Source organism: Cucurbita maxima, unplaced genomic scaffold (assembly GCF_002738345.1).
Source record: "Cucurbita maxima cultivar Rimu unplaced genomic scaffold, Cmax_1.0 Cma_Scf00011, whole genome shotgun sequence".
In the NCBI taxonomy this organism is placed as follows: domain Eukaryota; kingdom Viridiplantae; phylum Streptophyta; class Magnoliopsida; order Cucurbitales; family Cucurbitaceae; genus Cucurbita; species Cucurbita maxima.
In genome coordinates, this window is record NW_019272027.1 from 3,430,571 (window position 1) to 3,456,158 (window position 25,588).

The 25,588-nt window shown below is 36.9% G+C and overlaps 3 protein-coding genes across 3 annotated transcripts in view; all 3 read right to left on the reverse strand.

The window, feature by feature from the left end:
* Positions 1-8,757, reverse strand: part of LOC111486260 (zinc finger CCCH domain-containing protein 41-like) — a 9,956-nt gene extending 1,199 nt beyond the window's left edge. Inside the window, exons 1-4 of the mRNA XM_023133314.1 lie at positions 8,414-8,757; positions 7,270-8,145; positions 4,621-5,838; positions 4,008-4,289 (exon numbers count right to left, since the gene is read on the reverse strand). Coding sequence (XP_022989082.1) covers positions 4,008-4,289; positions 4,621-5,838; positions 7,270-8,049 — 2,280 coding nt within the window. The 5' untranslated portion in view covers positions 8,050-8,145; positions 8,414-8,757. The remainder of the gene's footprint in view (positions 1-4,007; positions 4,290-4,620; positions 5,839-7,269; positions 8,146-8,413) is intronic.
* A 1,411-nt stretch (positions 8,758-10,168) lies between these two features.
* Positions 10,169-13,083, reverse strand: LOC111486385 (probable galactinol--sucrose galactosyltransferase 5). Its single transcript, XM_023133488.1, has 5 exons — positions 12,395-13,083; positions 11,700-12,304; positions 11,392-11,569; positions 10,937-11,304; positions 10,169-10,861 (listed from the first exon to the last, which is right to left on the reverse strand). The coding sequence occupies exons 1-5, from the start codon at positions 13,023-13,025 to the stop codon at positions 10,298-10,300; spliced, it is 2,346 nt and encodes a 781-aa protein (XP_022989256.1). The 5' UTR covers positions 13,026-13,083; the 3' UTR covers positions 10,169-10,297.
* A 2,557-nt stretch (positions 13,084-15,640) lies between these two features.
* Positions 15,641-25,199, reverse strand: LOC111486364 (polyribonucleotide nucleotidyltransferase 2, mitochondrial). The gene is made up of 16 exons (XM_023133455.1): positions 24,800-25,199; positions 24,108-24,263; positions 23,806-23,976; positions 22,749-22,874; positions 22,501-22,662; positions 22,289-22,408; positions 21,650-21,787; positions 21,348-21,510; positions 20,693-20,818; positions 20,115-20,245; positions 18,255-18,474; positions 18,081-18,164; positions 17,508-17,587; positions 16,867-17,010; positions 16,176-16,742; positions 15,641-16,066 (listed from the first exon to the last, which is right to left on the reverse strand). Exons 1-16 carry the CDS (start codon positions 25,133-25,135, stop codon positions 15,962-15,964), a joined length of 2,829 nt encoding a protein of 942 aa, XP_022989223.1. The 5' UTR covers positions 25,136-25,199; the 3' UTR covers positions 15,641-15,961.
* Between the last annotated feature and the right edge of the window lie 389 nt (positions 25,200-25,588).

The following is a 25,588-nucleotide window of genomic DNA, read 5'->3' on the forward strand; positions in this document are numbered from 1 at the left end:
CATCGAGAAAAAAAAAAAAAAAAAAGGAGGCCAACTACAAGGGCCTCCAATCAAGAAAAAGTCCTGAAGGATAATTACAAAATGGCTTCGACACCTAAGCCCAAAGAAAAATATAGAATATAGCATAGAACTAATTGTCATATAGAGATCTCCAAAGCCTCCTCAAAGTCTCCACAAGATAGCATTACTTTCCTTTCTTATGATAAGGAGAATGAAGAATGAAGGAACTCCACTATCATCTCCCTACAATCCCTTGGCCTAGTTAGAGCAAGACCAAAGTTTGTAAAGAACCAGTTCCAAACAGTAGAAGCCACATCCCAACTCCAGAAAACAGGATCGAGATCCCCAACCACTCTCCTGCAAAGAACGCCATGCCAAGGCACCACCCTATCTAAGATGTTAACTTGTAACAGTTTGATTTAAAATATATATATATTTAATCCCGCCGGAAATCGCAAGATTTCTGGCCAGGCATTTATTTTCGCAATTGAAACCATTCCATAACCCCTTAAAAGACTCTACCCTCTCACACCCTTCATTCTCAACTCAAAAGTCCTCCCATTCTGCAGTCTACCCTCATAACCGAGAGAGAAATTGAACGATTTGAGGGGAAAGTTGGTTGCGGAGATCTGAAAATTACAAGAAAGAGTTTTTGGGGTTTAAGCCCAAAGTCGAACCGTGGAGTTGTATAAATTTCCAAAGGTCGAACTGTGGTGGAAACGGCGTCAGAAAAAGAAAGGGAAGAGGCGAGGGTTAAAGTCTGTGTTTTCAGGCGAAGAAGATGGATCGTCGCCAATACTCTCGGATCTGGGCACAACCCTTGAATAAACCCTTCGGCTCATTTACCCAGTGCAGCCCAATACGTACAGCCCAGCTCAGTCACGTCTCAGCCTAAATAATCAATCTGCGTCCACTTGGCCTAGCTCAACCAATAGTGCACCAACTCGTATACCTGCGCCCCGACCTGTCTTCAACCCGCGCCTTCTTCGGCTGCACACGTTTTCGCCACGTGACCATTCCAGCTGCGGCTCGACTTCGGCGTGTGTGACAGCTCGATCACAACTCCATCGGCTCGATTTCGCGGCTCACTCTGACTCGGCTTGGTATACAAATAATATATTGTTTCCTAGGTGTTCGACCCTCCTGAAGCCATTTTTGACCTTATTTAAGGCACTTGAGGTCAGTAAGACTCCTATTTACCCAAGTTTAGATAGTTTTAGGACTCAGGTTGGAAATAATTGTCAAGTTTAGTTAAGCTAAAAGATGTCATGTGAAATGTTATAGGTGAGAATTGAACGCTGGAAGCATAGTTTATAAGCAACTACCAAGTAATTAGTAACTTCGGCTAAGTCCAACCAAGCAAGTGACCTTACTGTTGGAGTTAGCTAATTGATTGATGTATAATGGTTGTTGTGTAATAGCCACAGGGCATGCACCATCATACATCAACCAATTAGCTAACTCCAACAATAAGGTCATTTATATGGTTGGCCTTGGCTAAAGTTACTAATTACCCAGTAGTTGTTTTTAAAATATACTTCCAACGCTTAGTTCTCACCTATATCAATTCACATGACATATACGGGACATATTAATATTCTAGCTTAACTAAACATGGCAATAATTTCTAACATAAGTCCTAAGACTAACTAAACTTGAGTAAATAAGAGTCATACTAATCTCAAATGCCTTAAATAAGGTAAAAAAATGGCTTCAAGAGGGTCGAAAACCAATAGGGAGCAATACATTATTTGTATACCGAGCAACCTAAGCCGAGAAGCTAAGCCACGAAACCAAGCCAACGAAGTCGTGAGCCGAGCCGATCAAGCCGTCACACATGACGAAGCCGAGCCACAGCTGGAATGGTCACGTGGCAAAAATGTGTAGCTGAAGAAGGCGCAGGTTGAAGTTAGGTCAAGGCGCGGGTATATGGGTCGTTGCCAAGTTAGTGACTGTTGGTTGATTGAGCTGGGCCAAGTGAATGCAGACTAATTATTCGGGCTGAGACGTGATTAGGCTGAACAGTACATATTGGGCCATTGGGCCGCACTGGGTAAATGAGTTGAAGGGTTTTGCCAGGATCCGAGAGTGTTGGCGACAATCCGTCTTCTTCGCTTGAAAACGCAGTCCAGAGCCCTCGCCACTTGCCTTTCTTTTTTCGATGGAACTCCAACGATTCCGACGCCATTTCAGCTACAGTTCGACCTTTAGAAATTTATACAATAACTTTACGGTACACATTGAACCTCACTAGGAACTACACCTTAGAAAGGCCCCTCTCAACTCCCCGAAGGAATCTATCATGAAAAAGTATGGTTATTCTACCTATCTAAATTGGGCTACCTTAGACCCACGACCCTCGAGAAATTATTAATAAAAAGCAAGATTTTATCATCAATTCGGTGATGGTGCCACAACCTCTTTTGGAAGGATCCTTGGGTATTCCCCCATTAGCCTAGTGTTACCCTCTTATATAGGCTTTCTCATTGTTAAGAGGCCACGGTTAGAGAGGTTTGGAACACCAACAACAACTTTGTGACTCTAAACTGGGGCGAAATTTGAAAGATGGAGAGGCACTTGAGTGGGCGAATCTTAACCTTGACCTTGCCTCAGTCACTCTCTCACAAACCAAGAATTCTTGGAGATAGATTCCTCATCCTAGAGGGCTCTTCTCCAAAAAATCCTTATTATCTAATATGGGCTCAACTTTTCTCTAAGAGAAATCTTTGGCTAGAGTTATTCGTGGGATAAATACCCCAAAAAGGATCAAATTCTATGGTTTTTTGGTTGTTTAGTAGGTCAGGTAGCTATTCAAGGTTTCGAGTGTCAATTTCTGGAGTGATATATGTTATCTTCCTAATTTTGGTTGGGCGTTGAGTGGATTTTGTATTTTCTGGTTTGAGGTAGCTGGTTGAGCTACGTTTATTCTATTTTTGGAAGTTGTTAAGACTTCCATTCAAAAACTTCCACTAAAACTTTTCTTTTCAATGAACAATTATGTTTCCTTGTCAAAAAAGTATCAATACATATAACTGTAAATGACAAAGAAGCCCCAGATTCCACCTCTCCAAGCCATTTTTGGGTATCCTTCCCTTTTCAATACAAATGTTAAATGTGTCTTCTTTTCCTTTTTTCCCCCACAGATCTTAGTATGATGCAGTGAGTTAATGACAATCATAGGTTTAACTAGCTAGAAAAAAGAATGGGCTGGAACTTGGACCAACCAAAAGGCAACACTTGCAAGTTGTTAACCTCCTTTGGTACTGGCTTGGTTTCACATAGGGGTTCATTCAAATTGGAGGAGACACCTTTGCACCCACCATTCAGTGGCAGAGGGAAGATTTAGTGGCAAGCCTTGTTTTGGTATTTGTTGATATCTATAATTGGAGGTTTTTAAGGGTTCTGAAGAATCCTGGGAAAAGGGGAGGGATTTCGCCTATTTCCTGCCAACCAAATACTTATCTTCTAAAAACTCTAGAGATTCTGTGTTAAAGTGGAAGCAAGTAACACTACTTCAAGAACTGAAGAGAAATTTGTTAACCTCAGACCATAAAATTAAAAGAGCCCACGCAAGCTTCACATAATTTTGCTATTGAAGAACAACTAACGAATTAAAACAGATAAGTAAGACACAAGACTGATTTTTTTCCTGCCAAGAGCCACTATCATTCAGCAAGGAAATAAAAATTAAACAAGACCATTTTGGATAGTTCTCAACTGAATATCAATAACATTCCTTTTTTGTTTAGTCCTTTGCATTAGTCCTTTGCATTAACTAGTGGTCTAATATTTCAGAACATCCTTCAAGGGCATAGAAATTTACTAATAGTAATCCTCTGAACAAATATAAAAATAATAGTAGTTACCTCACATGGTCAAGCTATGTAACAACATTCCAAAGAAAATATAATCTAATCAATCGATATCATCATCATCTAAGAGATTCCAGAAATTTTGTAATTAAACTATCATGAATGATCTTGATATAGAGGGATGGTAAAACATACATTGGCAAATTCGGCTGGTAAAGGAGGAAGAATTCTAAATCCAATGTCAAAAGGTGCTTCGGGTGCCAAGGGATGAACAGGCTCAAACTTTGAGGATTCCTCTTGTACAGTACATGTGGTGTGCTCAACATTCTCCCCATTAACTTCAGTATGTGGTGACGCCAAAGGAATACTTGATTCGCTGGCTTTTGGAGAAACAAGCTTACTAGAGTCAGCTTCTACTCCCACTTTAAGCCGCTTTGCAGAGAACCCAGTGATTGCATCGGCTTTGCTTCCTGAGGTCTGTATTGAGAACAAAATGAGAAAATAAAACAAACGGTAGATTGGTTTGCTGTATGTAACAGGAGACTAGAATTGCACTTCCACAACAGGGTTTAGGGATAATTAAATGAGAAAATACATGGAGATTAAAGCCAAGAGTTGAGGGGTAATTAAATGAGATGACGTGATATGAACCTCCAAATTCAATCTTCCTGGCATGGATTTTCTTTCTCAACCTCTATTTATTTTCTCCCGTATTCCTCCAACAGTAGAGGTGATGTCTTATTTAAAACAGTTCTTTGATCAAACATGTAAGGTAACAGAAATTTATAAATGAGGGCTGAAAGTTTACCTGTTTTTCAAGTTTATCTAACTGGCGTCTAAAATCATTCCGCTTCATGTCTAGCATATCTTGCTTCTTCCGGAGTTGCTCCTTTAACTGTTCCAGATTCTCTAATTTCTTTTGCAAAGGAGGTTTCTTCGGGCTATTGAAAGCATGAGAGTTATCTGGAGCAGCTAAAGAAGATTCCAATGGATGGGAAATGCCGCCTTTTGAAGTGGAAACCTGGACACAGTTCTTTCCTTTGACAGCAATAGAAGGAAGTGAAGCAGCTGCAATATGATGTGGAAGTACATGAATACCATTATTACTGCTTACACCATCATCAGGAATGCTGTCACGATTAGCCCACCAAAGTTTGATAAAACGATTGCCCATAACAGCATCAGGTGACTTTAGAGCAGCTTCTGCCTCTTCCCTTTTTGAGAACTGGACAAAAGCTCGTTGGCTATTTGCTGGAATATAGATGTCAATGACCTCACCATATTTTTTAAAATGAGAAAGAAGTGCCTCTGTATTGTTACTCTGTTGTGGAATCCCATTGACAAATAAAGTACGCATTGCTTTCTGAGAAGGTTTCCGCAAAGTATGCATGGCATCACTATGTGCCTTGAGAGATGAATCTCCAGCTTTCGTGCGAGCATCATCCTGAGCCATGTGCTTTTCTTGATGGGAATTTCCTTGGACACTAGTCAAAACTTCATTGTGTTCCTTCACTTCATTCTCATGATAGCCAGAGGAACTTACAACTGTATCAAGTTTACCTTTCATATCATGTCTATTTCTAGACCCACCTCTACCCCCGGCAAACGAACTAGTAACCTGTTGACCACTAGTTACAGTAATTCTACTAGTGCATCCATTATCAGCAGCATCACATTTCCTAACCTGATTCCTATCAGAAGGATCATCTCCTACCAAGGTTTCAACTTCATCAATCTTTGATGAATGCATACCCGAGAGTGCATTTTGTTTCTCAGGACAGTTGTTGTTCCATAGAGGTTGATCAGGATCGTACAAGTCAGCTTCAGCTGCATTACCAGAACCTGAATATACACCATGGAAGGCCAATGAATCATCTCCTACACCAGGCTTGGTATTTTTTCCAAGTAACCCTTTGCCACACATTACTGTCGTGGAAGATGTGCTAACTGTTGGCAGAGATCCAGTAGTTTTCCCCATTAATTGTGCATTTGGAAGCGACAGCGGAAGATTAAATTGAGAAAGACTCTGCATCGCAAGATCATACAATTCATTAGAACTAGATATACAGTTACTAGTTATAACATATAAAAGCATAAAGAAATCTCTTTTCAGGTAAAACATAGGCTGGAAACAACCCAAAAGCAATACTGTGGTAAGATTATTGCTTATACATGAAATACAATAAGGTTCAACCAAATAAAAATTGTAAATGGGAAGTAAACTATATTTTTCTCTTAAAATTTCCATCTGCTATCAAGTAACTTATACATATGACTTAATATTTGGTAGTTTAACAAAGTTCCTTACGTACGACACTTACTTCCCTGACGAAAAAATTATAGCAAATGAAATTATTTATGGAACTTCTAATTTTAAGAGAAAACAAATAATTAATGGGCCATTTAAATTTATGAAAAAAATTATACAAGTTCTTTATATTATTACAATGAAAACGATAATACTAATTAACAGAAGGAACGATAAATTGAAAAAAAATGAATAACAAATCGAAGCGAGTAACTGTCACCTCCTCTCCTTGAACACAAAAGAAAGGGGAAAAGGAAAACTTGAACGGCTAGTTGTTTTCAAACTACTCCAGCGCATGCACACACTACATTTTCATGAATAAATGACATCTTGGATTTTTCTAAAGAAATAATAGAAATACAATTGTATCTATATGTTTCATCATATACTTTAATTTGGGATGTGTTTAAAAGATATACAAAGAGAGAGTAAAAAGAAACATAAATTTCCAAAAATTAATCCTGAAAACAATTCACTTCGCATATTTTTCTTTGAAAAAAGGGAGGAAGGGTTAAAAATAGACCGCAAATTACTTAAGTGTATGTGCAAAAGCATGTGAAGAAAAGGGGATCCATGTGAGGGAGGAATACGTGGTGTGTGAGCCCGATGGTATTTTGTAAGTTAGAAAGGGCCAAGGCTAGAAATGATCAGTATGGAGGGATGTATAGCAAATTTGTTATGGGGGTGGGTATCTTATTGGAAATTATCAATTGAATTCTCTGTTAAGGGCGAGTAGGGAGCTCTAAAATATCCACTCGGCTTGTAGATCTGTGCATAAATAAAATTGATTCGAGGTTTATCAAGGAATCTCATGTAAGAGTTGGATTAAGAATTTCATCTTTAAAGTTTGGACCAAAGACAACAATATCATTCTAACGAAGCAAACTTGGAATTTAAGGACACCAAAATTGATGCTTTCAATAATTGGCAGTACCAAGTAGATATATAGCCACAACACCTTAAGTTATGTTCTAAATAATGTCAGGAAAAAAATGAAAAATATATTATCAAGATGATGTTAGAAAAAATGTCCTTCAAAGATGTAATATAACCTGGGTGGCCCTTGTATGGGAGGCCAAACAGATTATGGTTTCATTCTAATCAAACATCATGCTCAGTCAAATACAGTAAAATGGGTGATATACATACCTGGACATCCTCAACTACAATGCGATTAGTTCCATGCTCCATTGGACACATGTCTCCTCTAAGACAGAATCCTCGTTCCTCAAAATCTCTACATCTCTGACGAGGCATGCCAATGTTCAGAGGAGGGTTGATCGGAGGCCTAAGTGTTCCCTGAAAACCAATAGAGTGCATCGGTTCTAGCCCACCATTCGGAATTCCTGGTATCAATCCAAATGTATTCCATGGTGCAGTTTGTGAAGTAGAAACACTTGGTAAACCCCTTCCAGCAAATAGCCTAGGAGGAAAAGGCCCATGGTGAACAATTTGGGAAGCAATATCAACAGGACTAAACCTTGAATCAAACTGGTTCCAAGGGGCAGACTCCCTGCCTCTTCCCCTACCAAAACTTAGGTCACTAGAAAACGCCTGGTTTGCCCTGATCCTTTGATTGAAATCCCCAGCCACTCGAGAACCTGGCACTCCACCTAGGCGTCTTTTATCAAATTTCCCAGGGATGTCTTTCTCAAGAGTGGAAGAATTGAAGGATTTCCAAGCTTCATTCGCTTGAGAATCGTTGTCCCTAAAACTACGTCCATTTTCAAAAGGTTTACTGCGCTTTCCATATGGCCTCAAATCATGTTCACGTGTATCCGTTTCCAAAGACTGAGAGTGTGTCTCCCGCCTCCTATGCTTATGGTTGCGATCATCATCTTCATCATCACTAATATCCTTTTCCTCCGGATCACTAACATACTCAGAGGAAGAAATGTCTGGCTTAGGATATGAAACTTTCAGTTCCATTTGACTCCCAGCAATAAACAGAACAATCCCTTATTCCTTAGAAGTAGCTACGGTCTTGTATCCAGAACTTGAAACACTATATTGAGTTATTTTAACCTAATGAAACAAAGAAAGAAATAAATCAATTACCTCGAACAACGAGAACAAAAAACAAACGGAATTAACTCAGCCGCATTCATTAATCATCTATTCCCTAATGAAATTCAAACCCCACTACTTAACAACTTAATAACATACTTCAAATTATTCAGCATCGAATAGGTCCAATAAATCTCAACAATACATCACTTCAATGACAAACTAAATTAACCTAAACCACAACAACTCAAAATTCTCCAGGTGCACAACAAAACGAATAGGTTACCGAGTATTCTCGGACGAATTGATCAAGAAAGCGCCATGGAATGCTTGAATTAGTCAGAGCGAGGATACTCGGCTCTGGAATTAGCGGCGAGCAAAGCAAGAAGAGAAAACGAAGGGCATTAGAAGAGGAACAGAAGCGACGGAAGAGACAAGATCGTTGAACGAAAACACCGCCGTCGTTTAGCGATTCAACGGCGGTCCGGCGAGAGAGAGAGAGAGAGCACGAGGGTACTGCAACCCTGAGCTCGTATGAGGCCCCTTCGGAGTTGTTAACAGCAACCAGGATTCTAGACCGAGAGGAAGATAGAGAGAGAGAGGAGACGACGATTGTACCATACCAAATAAAATTAGATAAAATTACAAAACGAGTATTTGAAATTTAGAAATTACACTTTCTCCCCACCATGTTTGGTTAATTGTGTATTCGCCCCATTTTGGCGCCCGTTTTCCTTTTGTAGTTAATGGGCCGGAAAAATGGGCCGACAATATGGGCCGTTTTGGAAATTTAAAAACGGCCCAGAATAGGAGGAACATGGACTTGTGGTTGTCGATTTAGATCAAAACTAAATAAGAAAAAAAAAAAAAAAACTAAATTAATAAAAAAATACAATTGAAATTTTTATATTTAAATGAAAATAGTTAATATTTTATTTCAAAAATATCCTTTAACTTTGGGAATGTTCCAAAAATACCCGTGACCTTTCAAAAGTTTATTAATACTCTTAAATTTTTTTAAGAACTTCAATAACACAAACCATTGGTACCATAGTTCAAAAATATCCGAGAATGCCCTGAAACTTTTTTTAAAAAAAATAATAATTTAAAATGATCAGATAGATTTCGTTCATGTTGATAATAACTTTTTTCAAATTTTTTTTATAAAGATTAAAGATGTTAATACTATTTTTAAAATTTTATGGTTAATTTTAAAACATAGTATTAATGGTTAGGGTATTCTCGAACATAATAAAAAAAAATTAATTGGATATATTTTTGGACAACTTACTTTCGGTTACTTTCGGTTGTCATAACCATGGCAACTATCGATACTAAGCGGACACTAATTATCATTATTACTTAAACTCGTGTTCATTATTGTATTTTGAGCATAGTTTAACTGTAATTAATATATATTTGTTTATTTAGAATGAAGATTGTGTATCAAATTAGGGTTTCATCCCTAGCCACGACGATTAGGGTAAGTTGATGGATAAAATTGACTTTTATAGCATACGTTATTTTTACGTAAAGGAACGTCGAGTTTTGAATAAATTTGGGTTGTTTTCTACACATGAGATCCACGAGCATCTCGACAAGGACGTTGAGTCCCCAAGAGGGTGGATTGTGAGATCCCACATTGGTTGGAGAAATGAACGAATCATTCTTTATAAGGGTGTGGAAATCACTCCGTAATAAATGTGTTTTAAAACCGTGAGACTCACAGTGATACGTAATGGGCTAAAGCGAATAATATCTACTAGTAGTAGATTTAGACTGTTACAAATGGTCTTAGAGCAAACATCGGGCGACGTGCCAGTGGCAATTTTGCAATTATTAATCCGAAGCTGAATGCACGGACATTCAAGCATGTCGATCAATTTACTTGTGGAGTGCTCGACCTCGAGTAAAAAAACTGATTTTCTTACCTCACGGCCTTCAATCACAATGTAACATTCATTAACTCTTCATAGCAAATGAATTCATAATTTCAAATCACTAAGGGTTTTCATATCTGATCGGGTCTATCCCAAAAACGAGATTGAAAAAGTGGTCTTATTTAAAAACTCATTCACTTACTCTCCAAATTATACGAAATTTTCTTTCGGAGAGAAATACAGATAATAAAAATAACAACAATAACAACATCGAGCAAGCTCTGAATAAATTAAAATAAGTACTCGATAGTTGAAATGCCAGAAGAACCGGGCCATGGCACTTGGACCGCCACCATTTGGTCTTGGTACTTGAACCCAACATCCTCACCGTCAATCCGACAAGCCCTAGGTTTGTCAGACGCATACACTCGCATCTCACCAGTACCTTTGATGCCAATTTCGACTGAGCTTAGGTCATCATCATAGTACACAGACTGGATGGCACCACCAATGTTCAGCATATTAACGAGCCCAATTGGGGCGAACTGGACAGCCGTTTCGACGAGTGTGGTGACTGGAGAGACAAAGATAAGCTCGAAGTCAAAGGGATCGAGGGCAATATCAATGTTTTGGGTGGGCTTGGCAAGGATTAGTTTTTTAGCTTGGTATAGGTACAACGCAAACGTTTTCACACCCTCGATAGAGATTGGATTTTCTCCGCTATTCCATTCGATGTCTTTTGCATTAGTTTTTGAGGTCACTCGTTTCGAGTATTGAGAGAAGCACTGATTGCGTCGCGTCTCACGACACCATCCTCCTCCTTGACAGTTGAATGCTCCGATCACACCAGTGAACTGTGCAAAAAAATAATATCTTAGAATACTTTACAAACATTCGACACAATTATTCAATTAAGAAAAAACGTTTACCTTGTTAAGGTTCCATATCTTGAGCATAGTTTCTCCGTCGTGCAAAGGATCATCAAAGAGACAATCACGAGTCGGGAGAGCATAGTACTCACTTCGAAGGATCGAACCATCAGGGAGAACCAATTTTTTAAGGAGCTCAAAGTTGTGCTTCCCAACAAAGTCACTGACATAGATCGGGCCACCAGAGATAGCTCGAGAGGCAGCATGGAAGGCAGCACAAGGGTGGGTAGATTGGAACATATCCCAATCGGGGTGGATGAAGTTGCCCATCCACAGACTGTTGAAGGCACAGTGTACCATGTGGCATCCTTGAAGCCAAAACGTACCGTTCGGATCACCAGAAGGGTCGGTACACCAAAAGTCATCACCTATCAAACAACACGTGGCACTCTTTAATTGGAGGTAGAGAATAACCCGTCATCATCAAATAAATTTAAAAAAGAAAAACTATTTACCAACACGACCGAGAGAAATAGCTTCCGTGCCGAGGAACATGAAGTCGTTACAATGTTCCATACTCGCAATCACTCCGTTCCCTTTGAAATGTTTCTTTATTGATTTGGACATGGCTTTGTAATATGCCTTTGCCAAATCCACTCTACCACCATAGTCCTCGCATAGCATCTCCAACAACTGTCCATTCAAATTTACAGTAATACCCTCAATAAAATAATATCACTTTTCAAATATTTATAATTAAAATTAAGACAAAACAATTTCAAAGACTTCAAATATCAAAATAAGATTTACGAACGGTGCTTACATGAATGACGTCGATCTTAACGCCATCAATCCCGACATTCTCCAAATGAGCATGGAGTCCCTCGTACATCTCCTCCGCCTTCTCCGGTGGGACCATCCCGACCTTATGACAAACAATCTTATCGACGGCCAAATCTTCCATCGTCTGTTGCAGGCCCGGCGAGAGGACCGGTTGGATCACGTTAGCCTCCGGTAATCCTGGCACGTCCGGTCGGAGGCCACCCCAGTATCCACACAAAGCATGCCACACATACACATACTCTACCGTCTTGTACTCCCCTTTGAGTTCATCAATGAATGCCTTCATCCCCTTCTGGCCGGAGACAGCACTGGAGCTCTTCGGGTTGACATAGTCACGGAATTTGTAATTCTCTTGGAATTTTAGAAGGCGACAGGGCATTTGCTCGCCAGCAACGGTTTGGTTCATTCCTTCTTTGGTGATGGGATCAGCGTCGTGGCCGATCGACTGCCAACCATCATCGATAAGGACTAGGCCGGGAGGGCAACCGCCATCAACGAGATGTTTCACACCTTCCATTATGCCCTGTGGGTGAACCGTTAGGTAGAAAGCATCCCACGTGCACCACCCAAATTTGTCAACGATACCTAGTGATAATATATACATTGACTAATTAAGAAGAAGATCATGGATTATGTAAGCACAAAACGTTTTGAGTTTAGGTCAAGAATATATACCTGGTGGAGTCTTCTCCTCCAACAAGCGGAAAGTTCCGAGATGGGTCCTAACGATCTTCATCGCCTCCTTAACAAGTACAAACGGATCATCACCAGCATGAAGGTACAACACGCTTCGAAATGACGAGTCCACCACTTTGGATGATCCACTCTCGACACAAACGTCAACAAAGTCATCCTCCCCGGGCTGAATCGATGATCGAAACGGCCCCTCAACGAGGGGAAGAAGGAGAACATACGGTCGACCGGAATCCGACTTCTCAAGGATCACAATTTGAGTCTCCGACTCAAGGTCACCACCATTCCGACCAACCCAATGAGTAGTCCACCATACCTTAAACCTGAAAATACTCATAAACTTAATATCCTTCAGCTTACCAATCGAAACGACATGTCGACTATCAGGGTCCAACACGTCGAATCCTACAAAGCAACCAATTGAAACCGGGGACTTATCGATCGTAGTGTACGGAGACGGAGAAGCAACAATATTCTCAGGCACATCCGACAAGAAGGTATGGCCATTAACGGTGAAATTCGACCCCTCGATCGAGAATGGAGACGACAAGTCGTTCAAGCCATCGAATGAAACGACAAAGTTGGAATTGCCATTTTTCAAAATAGGAGCCATTGAGAGAAGAAAAGAAGAAACAACCCAAGAACAAAAGAGGGTTAGTTTTTTGTTTCTCTTCTTCGAGGTTGATGTGAAATTAACTGAAATGGAGGGGATTTTATAGAAGAAAAAAAAACAAGTGGGCCAATTGGAAAAGGAAAATAAAAGAATATGGGTTCCTTTTTTACAATTTGTAGATTCTTGAGGGACCCAAAAGAAAAAAAAAGGAGACTTTTTCTTGATTCTCATCCAAAAAGCAATGTAAAAAGTTGAATGGGAATGGAGTTTTAATTTATAAAAATATTTATTCAATTAATTTTTAATGGTATAAAATTTTAGTTATTATTTTTACAATATTTGTAAGTAAATAATTAAAAATAACTCGTAACGGGGAAGTGGTGTTTCCAATGGCGGACGGGTGAGTAACGCGTAAGAACTTGCCTTTGGGAGGGGAACAATAGCTGGAAACAACTGCTAATACCCCGTACACTGAGGAGCAAAAGGAGGAATCCGCGCGAGGAGGAGCTTGAGTCTGATTAGCTAGTTGGTGAGACAATAGCTTACCAAGGTGATGATCAGTAGCTGGTCCAAGAGTATGATCAGCCACACTAGGACTGAGACACGACCCAGACTCCTATGAAAGGTAGCAATGAGAAATTTTTCGCAATGGGCGAAAGCCTGACGGAGCAATGCTGCATGGAGGTAGAAGGCCTACGGGCCGTGAACTTCTCGGAGCAGTGACAAACTCGAAATTTATTTTTAAAAATATTATTTAATGTAATTTAAAATATTTTATTTTTTGGAAAAAAAAAGTTTTATTTAAATAAATTATGCATGTTGGACACTTGTTTGGGTTGGAAAACATTTTTAAAATTAAAAAAAAAAATCATGAAATAAATTTGGTCCCTAGTGTTGTCATGTGAATATATTTTTATTTTTATTTTTAAATAAAACATTTTTAAATGGGTGTTGTCATGTAGAATAATTTTTATCTTTTTTTTTTATTTCATTAAAATTTTATATCGTGAGAAGTAAAAATTCAAACATGAACGTTAGTTTATCGAACATGGAACGAGTTGTATGGTCCCAAGATCCGAACATGTTAATGTACAGAACTCTTACGTAACGACGATAAAAACATGCACGTTAGTTTAGTGCTTGTCACACTAGCTCAAATGTTTATAATTCAAGTATAACACGGGTTCAATAAGCTTTACAGTTTCGGGTTATCGAATTAGGTTAAAAAGTGAATTAATATTTATAATTCAAGTATAACACGGGTTCAAATGTTTATAATTCAAGTATAACACGGGTTCAAGAAGCTTTACAGTTTCGGGTTATCGAATTAGGTAAAAAAAGTGAATTAATATTGAAATTTTGATAATTAAAATTATCTTAAATTTTATTCTTTGTCCTAGTTGACAAGAATTTTATATCTTTATGAATATTCAATCATTTTCTTAAAGAATAAATAATTCCTTTTGAAGCTTATGGATGGAATTTTTCTAAAAACCCTTTATGCTTTTTAATCGAATTTTGGTAATTTTTTTTTAATTATTTTATGTCTAATAAATTCATAATTTTTAAAAAATATATATTTAAAAAATTTAATAAATAAATTTATTATTTAATTTATATATTTGGTAGGGTGGAAAAGGGAGTGATTGGATATGGAATATAATAGAACTTGTTTGGTTTCACTTTTTAGGTTTTGTTGTCTTAAGTGATTGGTTCTTTGTATTCCCTCCCCGGAAAAGGGATGCCTTATCTTAGTTCCCAAACACAATTTTTTTTTTTTATAATTAAAAAATTATTAATAGTATAGGCAAAATATAAAAGCTAAATATATATATATATATATATATAAGCCAATGAAAATGACAAAATTAAGAATGAAAATTTATAAAACTTTTAAATTTTATACATAAAGTAGAATAAAAAATAATATGAGATTAAATTTAATTAAATTGGATGTGAAAATTAAATTTCCTCTCTTGTACCCTTCAATCAAGTACCACATAATATTAAGTTTGATTTGTGCGAAAATTTCAACAAAATATTGTCTACGAAAAAATATATATATATTTTTTTTAAACGAAATCTTATAAAAAGAAAAAAAAAAATGTTAAAATTGTAATATTTTATTAGATGTTTAATAATGAAATTAGAAATTTAAAATAAAAATTAATGATAAAATTATACGACTCACCGAGAAATAGACAAATACAATGAATCGATTATTTTTAAGATTCATCGAATATTTCTTTTTCTTAGTAGGGCCATTAGGCGATGGTTCACACAACTCGACAAATATATATATATATATATATATATATAATATAATATACTGTGTGGACCCAAGTTACATATAAACTGCCACGTGGAACGCCTTTTTGGTTCATCGACGGACCTTTTTTCTTTGTGTCCACGTGGCATTCTTCTTCGGTAAGTAAACTACTATTTGAATCGAAACGTCACCGTTTTTCCTTATAGAATATACAGTTTTATTTTCTGTTTTATTTGTATTATGACGTCATCTTGAGTGGTTATAATTCATTTTTTCAAATGATTAAATAATTAATTTTAAGACCAATTATATAAATGAAAGAGCAATACGAAAAAGAATGATTCAGTTTCAACTACTAATAACGATTACAGAACGATAGCTTATGATAAAATATATCAAAGATTCAGTTTCACATACTAAGAATGATTACATTAATTTAGCAATAAATTTTCTACTCGCTACTGGAAGATGCAAAAAGATAGTTTCAAAACTCAAACCGACGTTTACGAGTGAAAGAATGAGATTGATAGCAATCCATACAGCTCGAACTTCGGTTCTATCTCTATGCTTGAAACAAAGCTCTGTTTCTGCCAATATCAAAGCACATAATAGATATTGCCACAGATTGTAACAGCAAGTGAGAACCTGATGTGTGATGTAAAACTGACTACTCGTTAGCGACCAATGACATTACAGGAATTCCCTTGCTCGAAAAGCTCGAACACTGAACGTGTAACTCATCCCCAACTTCGAAATTGCTCCTGTTGTCTCCCTGAACATAGCAAAGAAAATAGTAGAATTGGACAGTGGAACTTTTCAACACTAGAACACAGAAGTAGACCGAAATATAAGGCCTCAAGGAGAAGACGACGATTATGTACCTCGAATTTATACATCCCACGAAGTCCTTCACCCAAATCAAGAACTAAACCACGAGCTCGAATCTGATAAACCTTTGCCCTGACTCGCACTCCAAGTTTCAGATTTCTCGCGTTTATGGGGCTCTCAACATCAACTTCGTTGTTACTTGGACCATTCTGAGCCAAGGGTTTCGACTTGCGTTCTGATCTAGAATTGGCATTCGATTTTCGAGTATCCTTAAGTTTCACGTTCATATCAGCGGATTTTTTGTCCTCCTCATCACAATCTTCAGCACTCCGAATAAGGATAGATGGAATTGATGAAGTACGATTTACCTCACTACCTACACTTGTGTCCACAGGAGAAGTATTGGATGTAGAATTCGGAGTTTCGTGCCACGTCTTAGGTACTTCTCCGACCGGAGAAACTGGATCTAAAGAAGGAACAGAATTTCCATTCTGAGCTTCAGCTTTTGGTCGGGGCATAGTTGCTTTGAGGGACAATTTGATATTACCACGAACATCTTGACCTATGCACACCAAGGAAATCCTCTGACCAACAGATACAACATCTGAAACTCGGGAGACCTGGATCATAAGAAATGTAAATCTCTTAAGGAAAAAAAAAAATAAATAGAAGCACGTGACTTAGATTAATTTCATGAAAAAAAGTCGCAAAAAATGAAGATATTTGGTTGAACTCAGTGCATACTGGATCATGTGACAACTCTGAGATGTGGAGAAGGCCTTGCTGGCCACCATTAAACTCAACAAATGCACCATACTCTTTCACTGAAGTTACAACTCCTTTATACATCCCTCCAATTTCAATCTCACGCCCAAGTGTGAAATCAACCTGTAAAACAATGATCTACCTCAGTTGGCATGTAAAAGAGTGTCACGAGAAAAATTTGCTAAATTGAGGCAGACAAATTTTCCTATACATAGTATAAAGTATAAATAATTATACTGTAGCCTCCTAAAATGTGAAAATAAACATGGAGCACAAGTTAGCCGTAGAGACGAACATGACGAAGGCATACCCCCATTTTTATATATGAAACGTATAAAAATCTATTTAAAAATGGAGAAAGGGGCATCTAAAGGCTACATGCCAAGGCCTACCAAGAGAGAATCTGTCACAAAAAAGTTGTCAATTCCTAATAATCATGGAAAGGCTGTAATTGCGAAAGAAATCTGTGGTTTGAAGACCAGCAAGAAGTCCAATAATGTATACTATAAACAAAAGAAGCCTATGTATTCCACTTGTTCTAAAAAAAATCAAAGATTTATTTCCTTCCAAACCAGCCAAAGAGTTGCTCTCCTTACACAAATCCAAAAGGGAACGTATACCTTTTCTTGTACTTTTTCCATCACAGCTTGATTTTTAGCCAATATGGTAAGAGTTCCATCACCAACAGATATGCGTGCACCTGAACAATAATAAGTGTACATGACATGTCAAGAAAACCATGGTGAAGAAGAAACAACCATAATTGAATATTCAAGGAGCATCGAAGCTGAAGTAAAAACAATATCCAGATAGTTCAAGCGGCATTTGCCTTCTGATAAGTGTCCAGACATAAAATGCACTGGTAAACCCAGAAGTTCAGTCATAGAAAAGGATGTTACAGATAGAAGCTAAGCATCACATCGTTAACTAACGACACAAGTGAAAGAATTGTTATAACAAAAGACAGTGCATTTATGCTTCATGCAACAACAATCACACCATCAAATATAATTATTGGCATAAAACTTTTTTTTTCACTTGCAAGAAAAATAAAAAAGACTTGACTTCTAGAACTATACAGAGATGCTATTTTGATCTAATTCCATTACATGGAAGACACGGAAATAACATCATTTGAGATGATGAACCTTGAAAACTAAAAAAAATCAGAAGTTCACAAATTTGAAGTATACCTGTTTCCTCTTCAATTTTTTTCTTCGAAGCACCAAGAGGTCCAATTAAGCGACGAAGAGCATCATTAGTGTACTTTAAGATAACTGCAATGGGTTACGTTGACCAAGTGCCTTTATTAGGCTTTAAGTAATATATTGTAGTCAACAAAAAGAAATTTCAATTATAATTCCCACCTAATCGAGGAGAGTTTGCATCATCCTTAATACGTGGTGCATTAATCTCACTCTCCATGTGCTCTAGTATTTGCAGGCGACCTTTGCGTGCATGCTCTAGGGACTCACATATTATGTCCAATGGAATTCCAGCAGGTTTTATGTCCAACTGAATTGCTGTAATTCCTTTTCGTGTGCCAGCTATTTTGAAGTCCATATCCCCCAGATGATCTTCAAGTCCCTACAAACCCATATGGAACAGACTCACAAATCAAATTAATAGACGCCAAAAAGTTTTTTTTTTTCTATTTTTATTTTAGTTTATGAATAACCTAACTTTCATTGAGAAAAATGAAAGAACACAAGAACATATAAGGGCACACAAAAGGAGGCAACCTAAAGGAAAGGTCTCCTATCAAACTGAAAAAAGGCACGACCCTACTACATTTAGTTGCCAAGAAAACATGTAGAATATTAAATCTAAAGTAGATGGCAACCATGAATTCAACTCATTCCCCATAAGCTTTTTATTATACTCATGGCCCATATTGACCACTAGGTCAACCCATGGTAGTGGTAATACTACTTTTGTCTAATAAATGAAAGGTATGTTTCTTGTTGTTAATAACTCGGTTGATTGTTGAAAACCAAAATTTTCCTCACATAAAAATTATTTGAAGTCAACCTTTTCTTCCTTCAAGATTCTATGGGAAGGCCAATCAATGCATATAAAGGAAATAATTTTGGGACCTAACAGAATTTCACATGCCTTGAAATTTTTTTTTGGATGAGTCAGAGATGTGAGCAAGCAGACCCGCACTTAAAAAAAGGTAGTATTGCATCCTGATATTACAACCTTGTTATGACATTGTGAAAATGTAGGCTACGGCATTATTGTGGCACATGGAACCTGAAAGAAATTAAAGCATCTTTGAAGATAAGTCTTCCTCTTTTGAGTTTTTTATTTTGTAGAAATGTACAGCCTACCACAGTTACAACCTTTCCATGATCCTTAACAACTGGAAAGCATTCTTTAATTTTGTAGGAGGCAGTTCTCTCCACCCCTAGCCCCTAGTCTGTCCATTCCTTTCTTAATGTCATTTTGTTTCTTATCTAAAAAAAGTATTACAACCTAAAATCCACCAATCAAATCCAAACCCACATATTTCTGAAGTGTTCTTCAAAGAAATCCAACGCAATTAGAGTTAATTACAAAAGGAGTATGATTTCTAAACTTGCTTTCTAAGGACACCCGCAAAGAGACATAAGATTTAGCTAGCTCAAATACTTCCCTCCAAACTTTCTTGGCCATTAAAAAGTGTGTTCATTTGCCACCAAATACACTAAAAAATTGATTTCACAAAGGAAATCCAAAGCTTCTCTGCTTTCCTTTTGAAAGGAATACCACAGAGCATAACGTCTTCCAGTTCAGATTGAAAGTTACAAGATTAGAAAACAAATGTAGAGGAGAACACCACAGCTAACTGTAAGTGTAAGGAGAACGAAACAATACATGATTGAAATCCTAACAAGTTCCAAGCAAAGACATTACCACCGTGGATTCAAAGCTATCAACAAACTACCGTTCTTTTAACCATCTATTCTTCTCTCCGATCTTCTCTCAATTCATTATCTATAGCAACTCTCAACCAGTAACTAACTACCTACTAGCTAGTTAGTTATGTCTAATTGCTAAAACTATAACAGCTGGTACTTAAAAAAATTGGCAACCAGACCACGTGTCCCTCCTGCTGATGTAACATGTATGCACTTCGTATCAGTGATCTAGAGGACACATCAATTTTCAAATAGAAAAAGAATGAAGCCAAAGTTGACTTTGACCCAAAGAGCAAAACCAGGGTGGGCAAGCAAAAATCTTACTAGTATATCAGTCAAGATACGGTAATCTATAATTGCACCAGTTGTTGGATCAGTTTCACTGACAAGACCCACTGAAACACCAGCCACATGTGCATTTATCGGAATGCCAGCATCCATCAATGCCATGCTACCTGCAAAAACAAAGTCCTATTAATCACATGAAATCCTAATACATCATCTCAAATTAATATAACTAGTGAAGATTTATTATAACAAAATGAAGACTGTATGTGAATAAAGTAATCCAAGTTTGTCAAATAGATTCAAACGGGAAAGAAGAATTTCATTAACTTGAGTAGGATTTTAAATGAAACATCCGATTATTGAATCAGAAATTGAGGATACAAGCAAATCATTACAATTTGCGACTACAACAAATCATATAGACAATACATAACATTTTATTTCAACCAAAGAAAGTTATACTTAGGGGCAGGAGGAAAAGAGAACCCCTCAATACAATCTTCATTTCTCATTAAAAAAAAAAATGAAAAACTAGAAAGCCAACCAAATAATGTTAAAGCTCTACACAAAAATATCAATGCATAGCCTTCTATTGATGCAAGATTAAACAGTACCTCCACAAACAGTTGCCATTGACGTTGAACCATCTGAGGCCATGACTTCTGAAGTTACACGAACAGTATATGGAAATTCATCTTCAGAAGGTAACACAGCGAGCAAAGCTTTCTCGGCAAGGGTTCCTACCAAAAAAATCCTTTTTAATTAAATAAAGATCTTCATTAAGTAATTCTAGAGTACTAGATACTGTAGATGATGGTCTACATCCGAACTTCCCACATTTCCTCTCCTCACTCCATAAATCTGCATTCAAAACCTCTCTACAGCTTATCATAACCAAAAACTACAGGTAAAATAAAAATTAAATTTGAATTAAGAGCCCAAGGATTTCTTAAGTTTTGCTACTTATCAACGATTTTCCAGATACCTAACATTTTACCTTCACCAACCTGAAAACAAAAGCAAGAGTAAATGAAGGATTGATTCTTTTTCACAATAAAAATTTAAATTTTGCTCCTTACCTCAGGAGGACGAAGCTAAAGGTTTTCACTGAAAATGTTGAAATTGACAACTACATTATGTGAAAGAGAACCTTTATTTCCCAACGGAAACCTTAGTTGCCAAATAGAACCCAACACCTAATTCCTATGACCTAATCACCCAATTTAGTTTAAATATTGAATAACATGAAGAAAAAGATAAATCATTTACCATGGCCAACTTCACGCCTATTTAAACCACCTCGTTTCCCCACTTCATTTATTGAAAACGGGGGGAAGCTATAATGAAGCATAAAACGTTTAGTTGGTGGACCAACTAGGGAATCCAAGCGCTGAGCTTCTCCTGGTGCTCCAAGTGTTACAGTACATAGAACCTGTAGGAGTTAATCAGAAGTGTTTTCTTTTTAGAATTAAAAGTTGTAAGTAACATGTAACAAAGAACTCTGATACTTGATGGTAAAATGGTTAATAATAACTACCCAAAAAACTAATGAAAGAACTGTCTTAGCTTACCTGTGTATCTCCTCGAGAAAAAATTGATGACCCATGAAGTATAGGTAAATATCTGGATTCACAATACAATGGCCTAACTTCATCAAGACGTCGACCATCAACTCTAAGTCCTTCAGCAATAATCCTTCTGCGAACAACCTAATATTTCATAAATTTAACAAATTACCAATCTTCTTAGAGAGAATAAGGATGAATATATTCAAAACTTTATGACTGAATAAAAAATCATGTGCCTTGTACTTCATTTGAAAACCAGGTCTCCATCCAGTTACGTTTATCCCAAAATCAAAATCCATCCATAAGAATGATGTAGTACAGGGACCCTAGAGAAAACTACACTTGTGGAAATAGTGATTTGGATAGATAGACAAATTACATGGATTTCACTGAATTATCAACTTTGAAATATAAGGAGACAGTAAGCTTCAAATCGACATTTTAAAGATGATAATATGATGTCAAAATTTTATAATAATCGAAAATTATTTTAAGAAAGAATGAACAGAAAAAATAATGTATTATTAACTATAAAGAAACTCAAGCCCTTACTCACCTACTATGACTCAAATTCCAATTTTGCATAATATGAAAAAGAGAAACATCTTTCAAATGTTTATAATTGTATTGTCATATGCATACCTTTTTCCTGACTCTGTCTACTGCTTTTGGCAAAACCTTCAAGCCTTCTTCATCGCATTCTTCTTCAAACACTTTCTCTACATCTTTTGTGATCTTATCTAAGGCTTCTCCACGTTCAAACTAAATATTAGAAAAAAAAATTAAAACTATGCAATTAGTGATTATAAAAATAATTAAATCAAACATTCATCTTGCAAATAATTAGTAAATACCTTGCCATAAGAGTGGTCAGTGAAAACAGCTTCAATAGGGGCTTCGGCTAACTTGGTAACTTTTTCCATCGTACTATCCGATAACATGGACAACTTGTATTCTTTCTTCAGCTTTCCAGCTTTAGCAGCCAGTCTGATTTGAGGTTCAAGAAACTTAACTGCCTAAAATATCAAAGTCGGTGATATTAGTAGAAAAAACAATCAGTACAAAAAGTCTAAACGAATTAGGATAAATCCTCATAACTCACTTCAGGATGTGCCAACCTCAATCCAGCTTCAAGATCTTTTTCAGTGATTTCACATGCTTGAACATCAATCATCAAAGTTTTCTCCCTTGTACAGGCATATACTAAGTTGAGATCGCTCAAGTTAAGCTGCATTATATCCAAAGCTAACTCATAAATAGGAGAAATCTGACTACACGATCTTTATGTTGGCGAACACATAACAGTTAACTATTTTGTCATTTCCATAGTTTTTACCCAAACTGCACTGAACTAGTGTTTTCTATAATGTGAGTGAATTAAATTGCAATAGCACTCTCAATCTGTTTTTATGAAGCACACAATAGGGAAATACTAATACAGATTTTATGTATGCAAGAACATAGGATGATCAATAATGAGATTATTAAAAATTAAAGAAATGTGGTCTTTTTAAGGAGAGTGTTTAATAGGCTTTTAAACAACTTATTTTAATGTTTCTTTTCATTGAAAATAAAAAATAAATAAGAAGAATTGTTTGCAGAGCGTGGAGTGTCTCCTTGGGGAATTGAGGGAATGAAGGGTCTAGAAGCACCTCATAGAAACACTGAACTGAATCACATGTAAGACCACAGAAAAGTATGACCTTAGATATTATATCATAAAATGTTTGAACCAAAGGGTCCATTGTAAGAAAAAAGTTGTATGTTTTATCTCGAGACTGGCACAGGAATGGAAGGGTTGCATGAGAGGGTCTCAATACAAGATAAATGTTAAGGTGAGAATTCACAATATTAAAAAGGAATCTGCATAAGAATCCAGAAGCCAATTAGTACTAGTAAACAGAATTAAATTTTCAAAGTCGTGGAGAAACAAAATTTAATTCTTAGCTTCATGATGGAGAGTGGTGGAAGAAAAACTGAATCAGAAGTAAAACTTCGCTGTTTAAAAAAAAAAAAAAAACCAATTTGGTATTCTTGCAAGTTCATAGAAAGACAACAATCAGGCAACCAAAAAAACCACAAATGGACACAACTTTGTTTGTATGCATGCAAAAAATATAACGAGGGTGGAGGGAGCAGTCAAGCACCACTGTGATTACCTCATCCATAGTCGGGTTGACAACAAACTGCCCATCAACTCTTCCAATACGAATCACGCCTATGGGGCCACCCCAGGGTATATCTGATAACATAAGGGCAGCAGATGTTGCATTAGCTGCCATAACACCTGGATCTTGTTTACCATCGGAAGAAAGAACGCTGGCCATTACCTTTGATTAGGGAACATACGTTAAAGTCATTAAGACAAAATGGGTCACACAAGAGGCATGCCAAAGATTGTAACGTGATAATTAACCGAAGTAGTATTACGAACATAAGAACCTAAACTCAAAATACATACCTGGACCTCATGGTAAAATCCACTGGGAAATAATGGCCTAATCGGACGATCTATAATGCGACCACATAAAAGTTCACGCTCTTTAGGAGCCCCCTCTCTCCTCATGAATGTACTTGGAATAACACCTTGTGCAAATTGCTTCTCTTGATAATCCACCTAAAAAGATGAAATAAATCCTCAAAACCTTCCTCCATTACGGACACACCAGTAAATGGTGAGGAAGAATATACGACGCAACCAAACACCCAATAACGAATATTAAAAGAATGGAATATCATCAAAAGGAAAATGTGGCCAAATAAAGATTGAACAATCATTTCTAATGGACTGCAGCACCAGTAGTACAGCAAGTGTTCATCCCCTCGGTAAGAGCCAGTGCCACAAATATGATTATAAATTCTAATTGATACTCCAGACCATAAGGGTCCTCAAATCCTCACTTCTCCAGATTATGATGAAGAAAAAATCGAAAAAGCCAAACGGAAACATGAAGGAAACAAAATCTTGCACTGAAAAATGTTTCCAACACAACATTCTACTCGTGCTTGTGATGCTCATTTCGCGAATAAGTGGCTAAAATCAATTATCTCTGTTTCTCATCCACCAACCGATCATGAAAGTCTCAACATTTTCTTCAAATAAATCAATACAGTAATTCAAAAAAGAAAAAAAAAACTGAAGAACAAACATACCGTGAGAGGCAAAAAATCAGAACAAACAGCGTCCCCCTTAGCAGAGGTAACGGTGGACAAAACCTTAGTCTCCTCCATGCCCAAAACCGCGGCGCCATTAGCAAACCGAGCGATCTTCCCAGTTTCCAACGTAATCAAGCGCGATCCAATCTCGAATTCTTCTTTGAAAGATTCGAGAACCTTGGTCCGGCCTGAGATTGCATCGGTGGGATCACGCTGCTGTTGAGATTGAGAAGCGAAGCCCATGCGGCCGCAACAAACGGTGCGAAAGCTGAGGCTCCGCCAAGTTAGGAAGTGTGGAATGGCGGAGAAAAGGGGATGCGCTTTGGACGCCATGGCAACTCACCTGTAAGCTTGTGAGTTCTATGGGTTTAGGGTTTAAGAGTTTTGGAGATGAGTTACAGTAGAAGTTTAAAACAAACCCACCTTCTCCCCTAACTCCTTTGTGGAAATAAAAAATATTAAAAATAAAAAATAAATTACAGAAATTGTTTTAAATGGTAAAATATTTTCATGGTAAAAAAAAAATATATTGAAGAAATATAAATAAATAATTAACAAAATATTTCGAGTAAACTTAATATTAACAATAAAAATAAATAAATTTATTTAAAAATGTGAAATTATTTATTAACTTAAAAATTACGACGGTTTAAAACTTTAGTTTGTTCGACACGTATCCACCTCCAAAATTTCGATATTTTGTTTTACAATTATTGTGGTATGTTTAATGTTTTAACTTATAATAATAATTATTAATATTTTAATTAATGTGTTAAACATTATAAG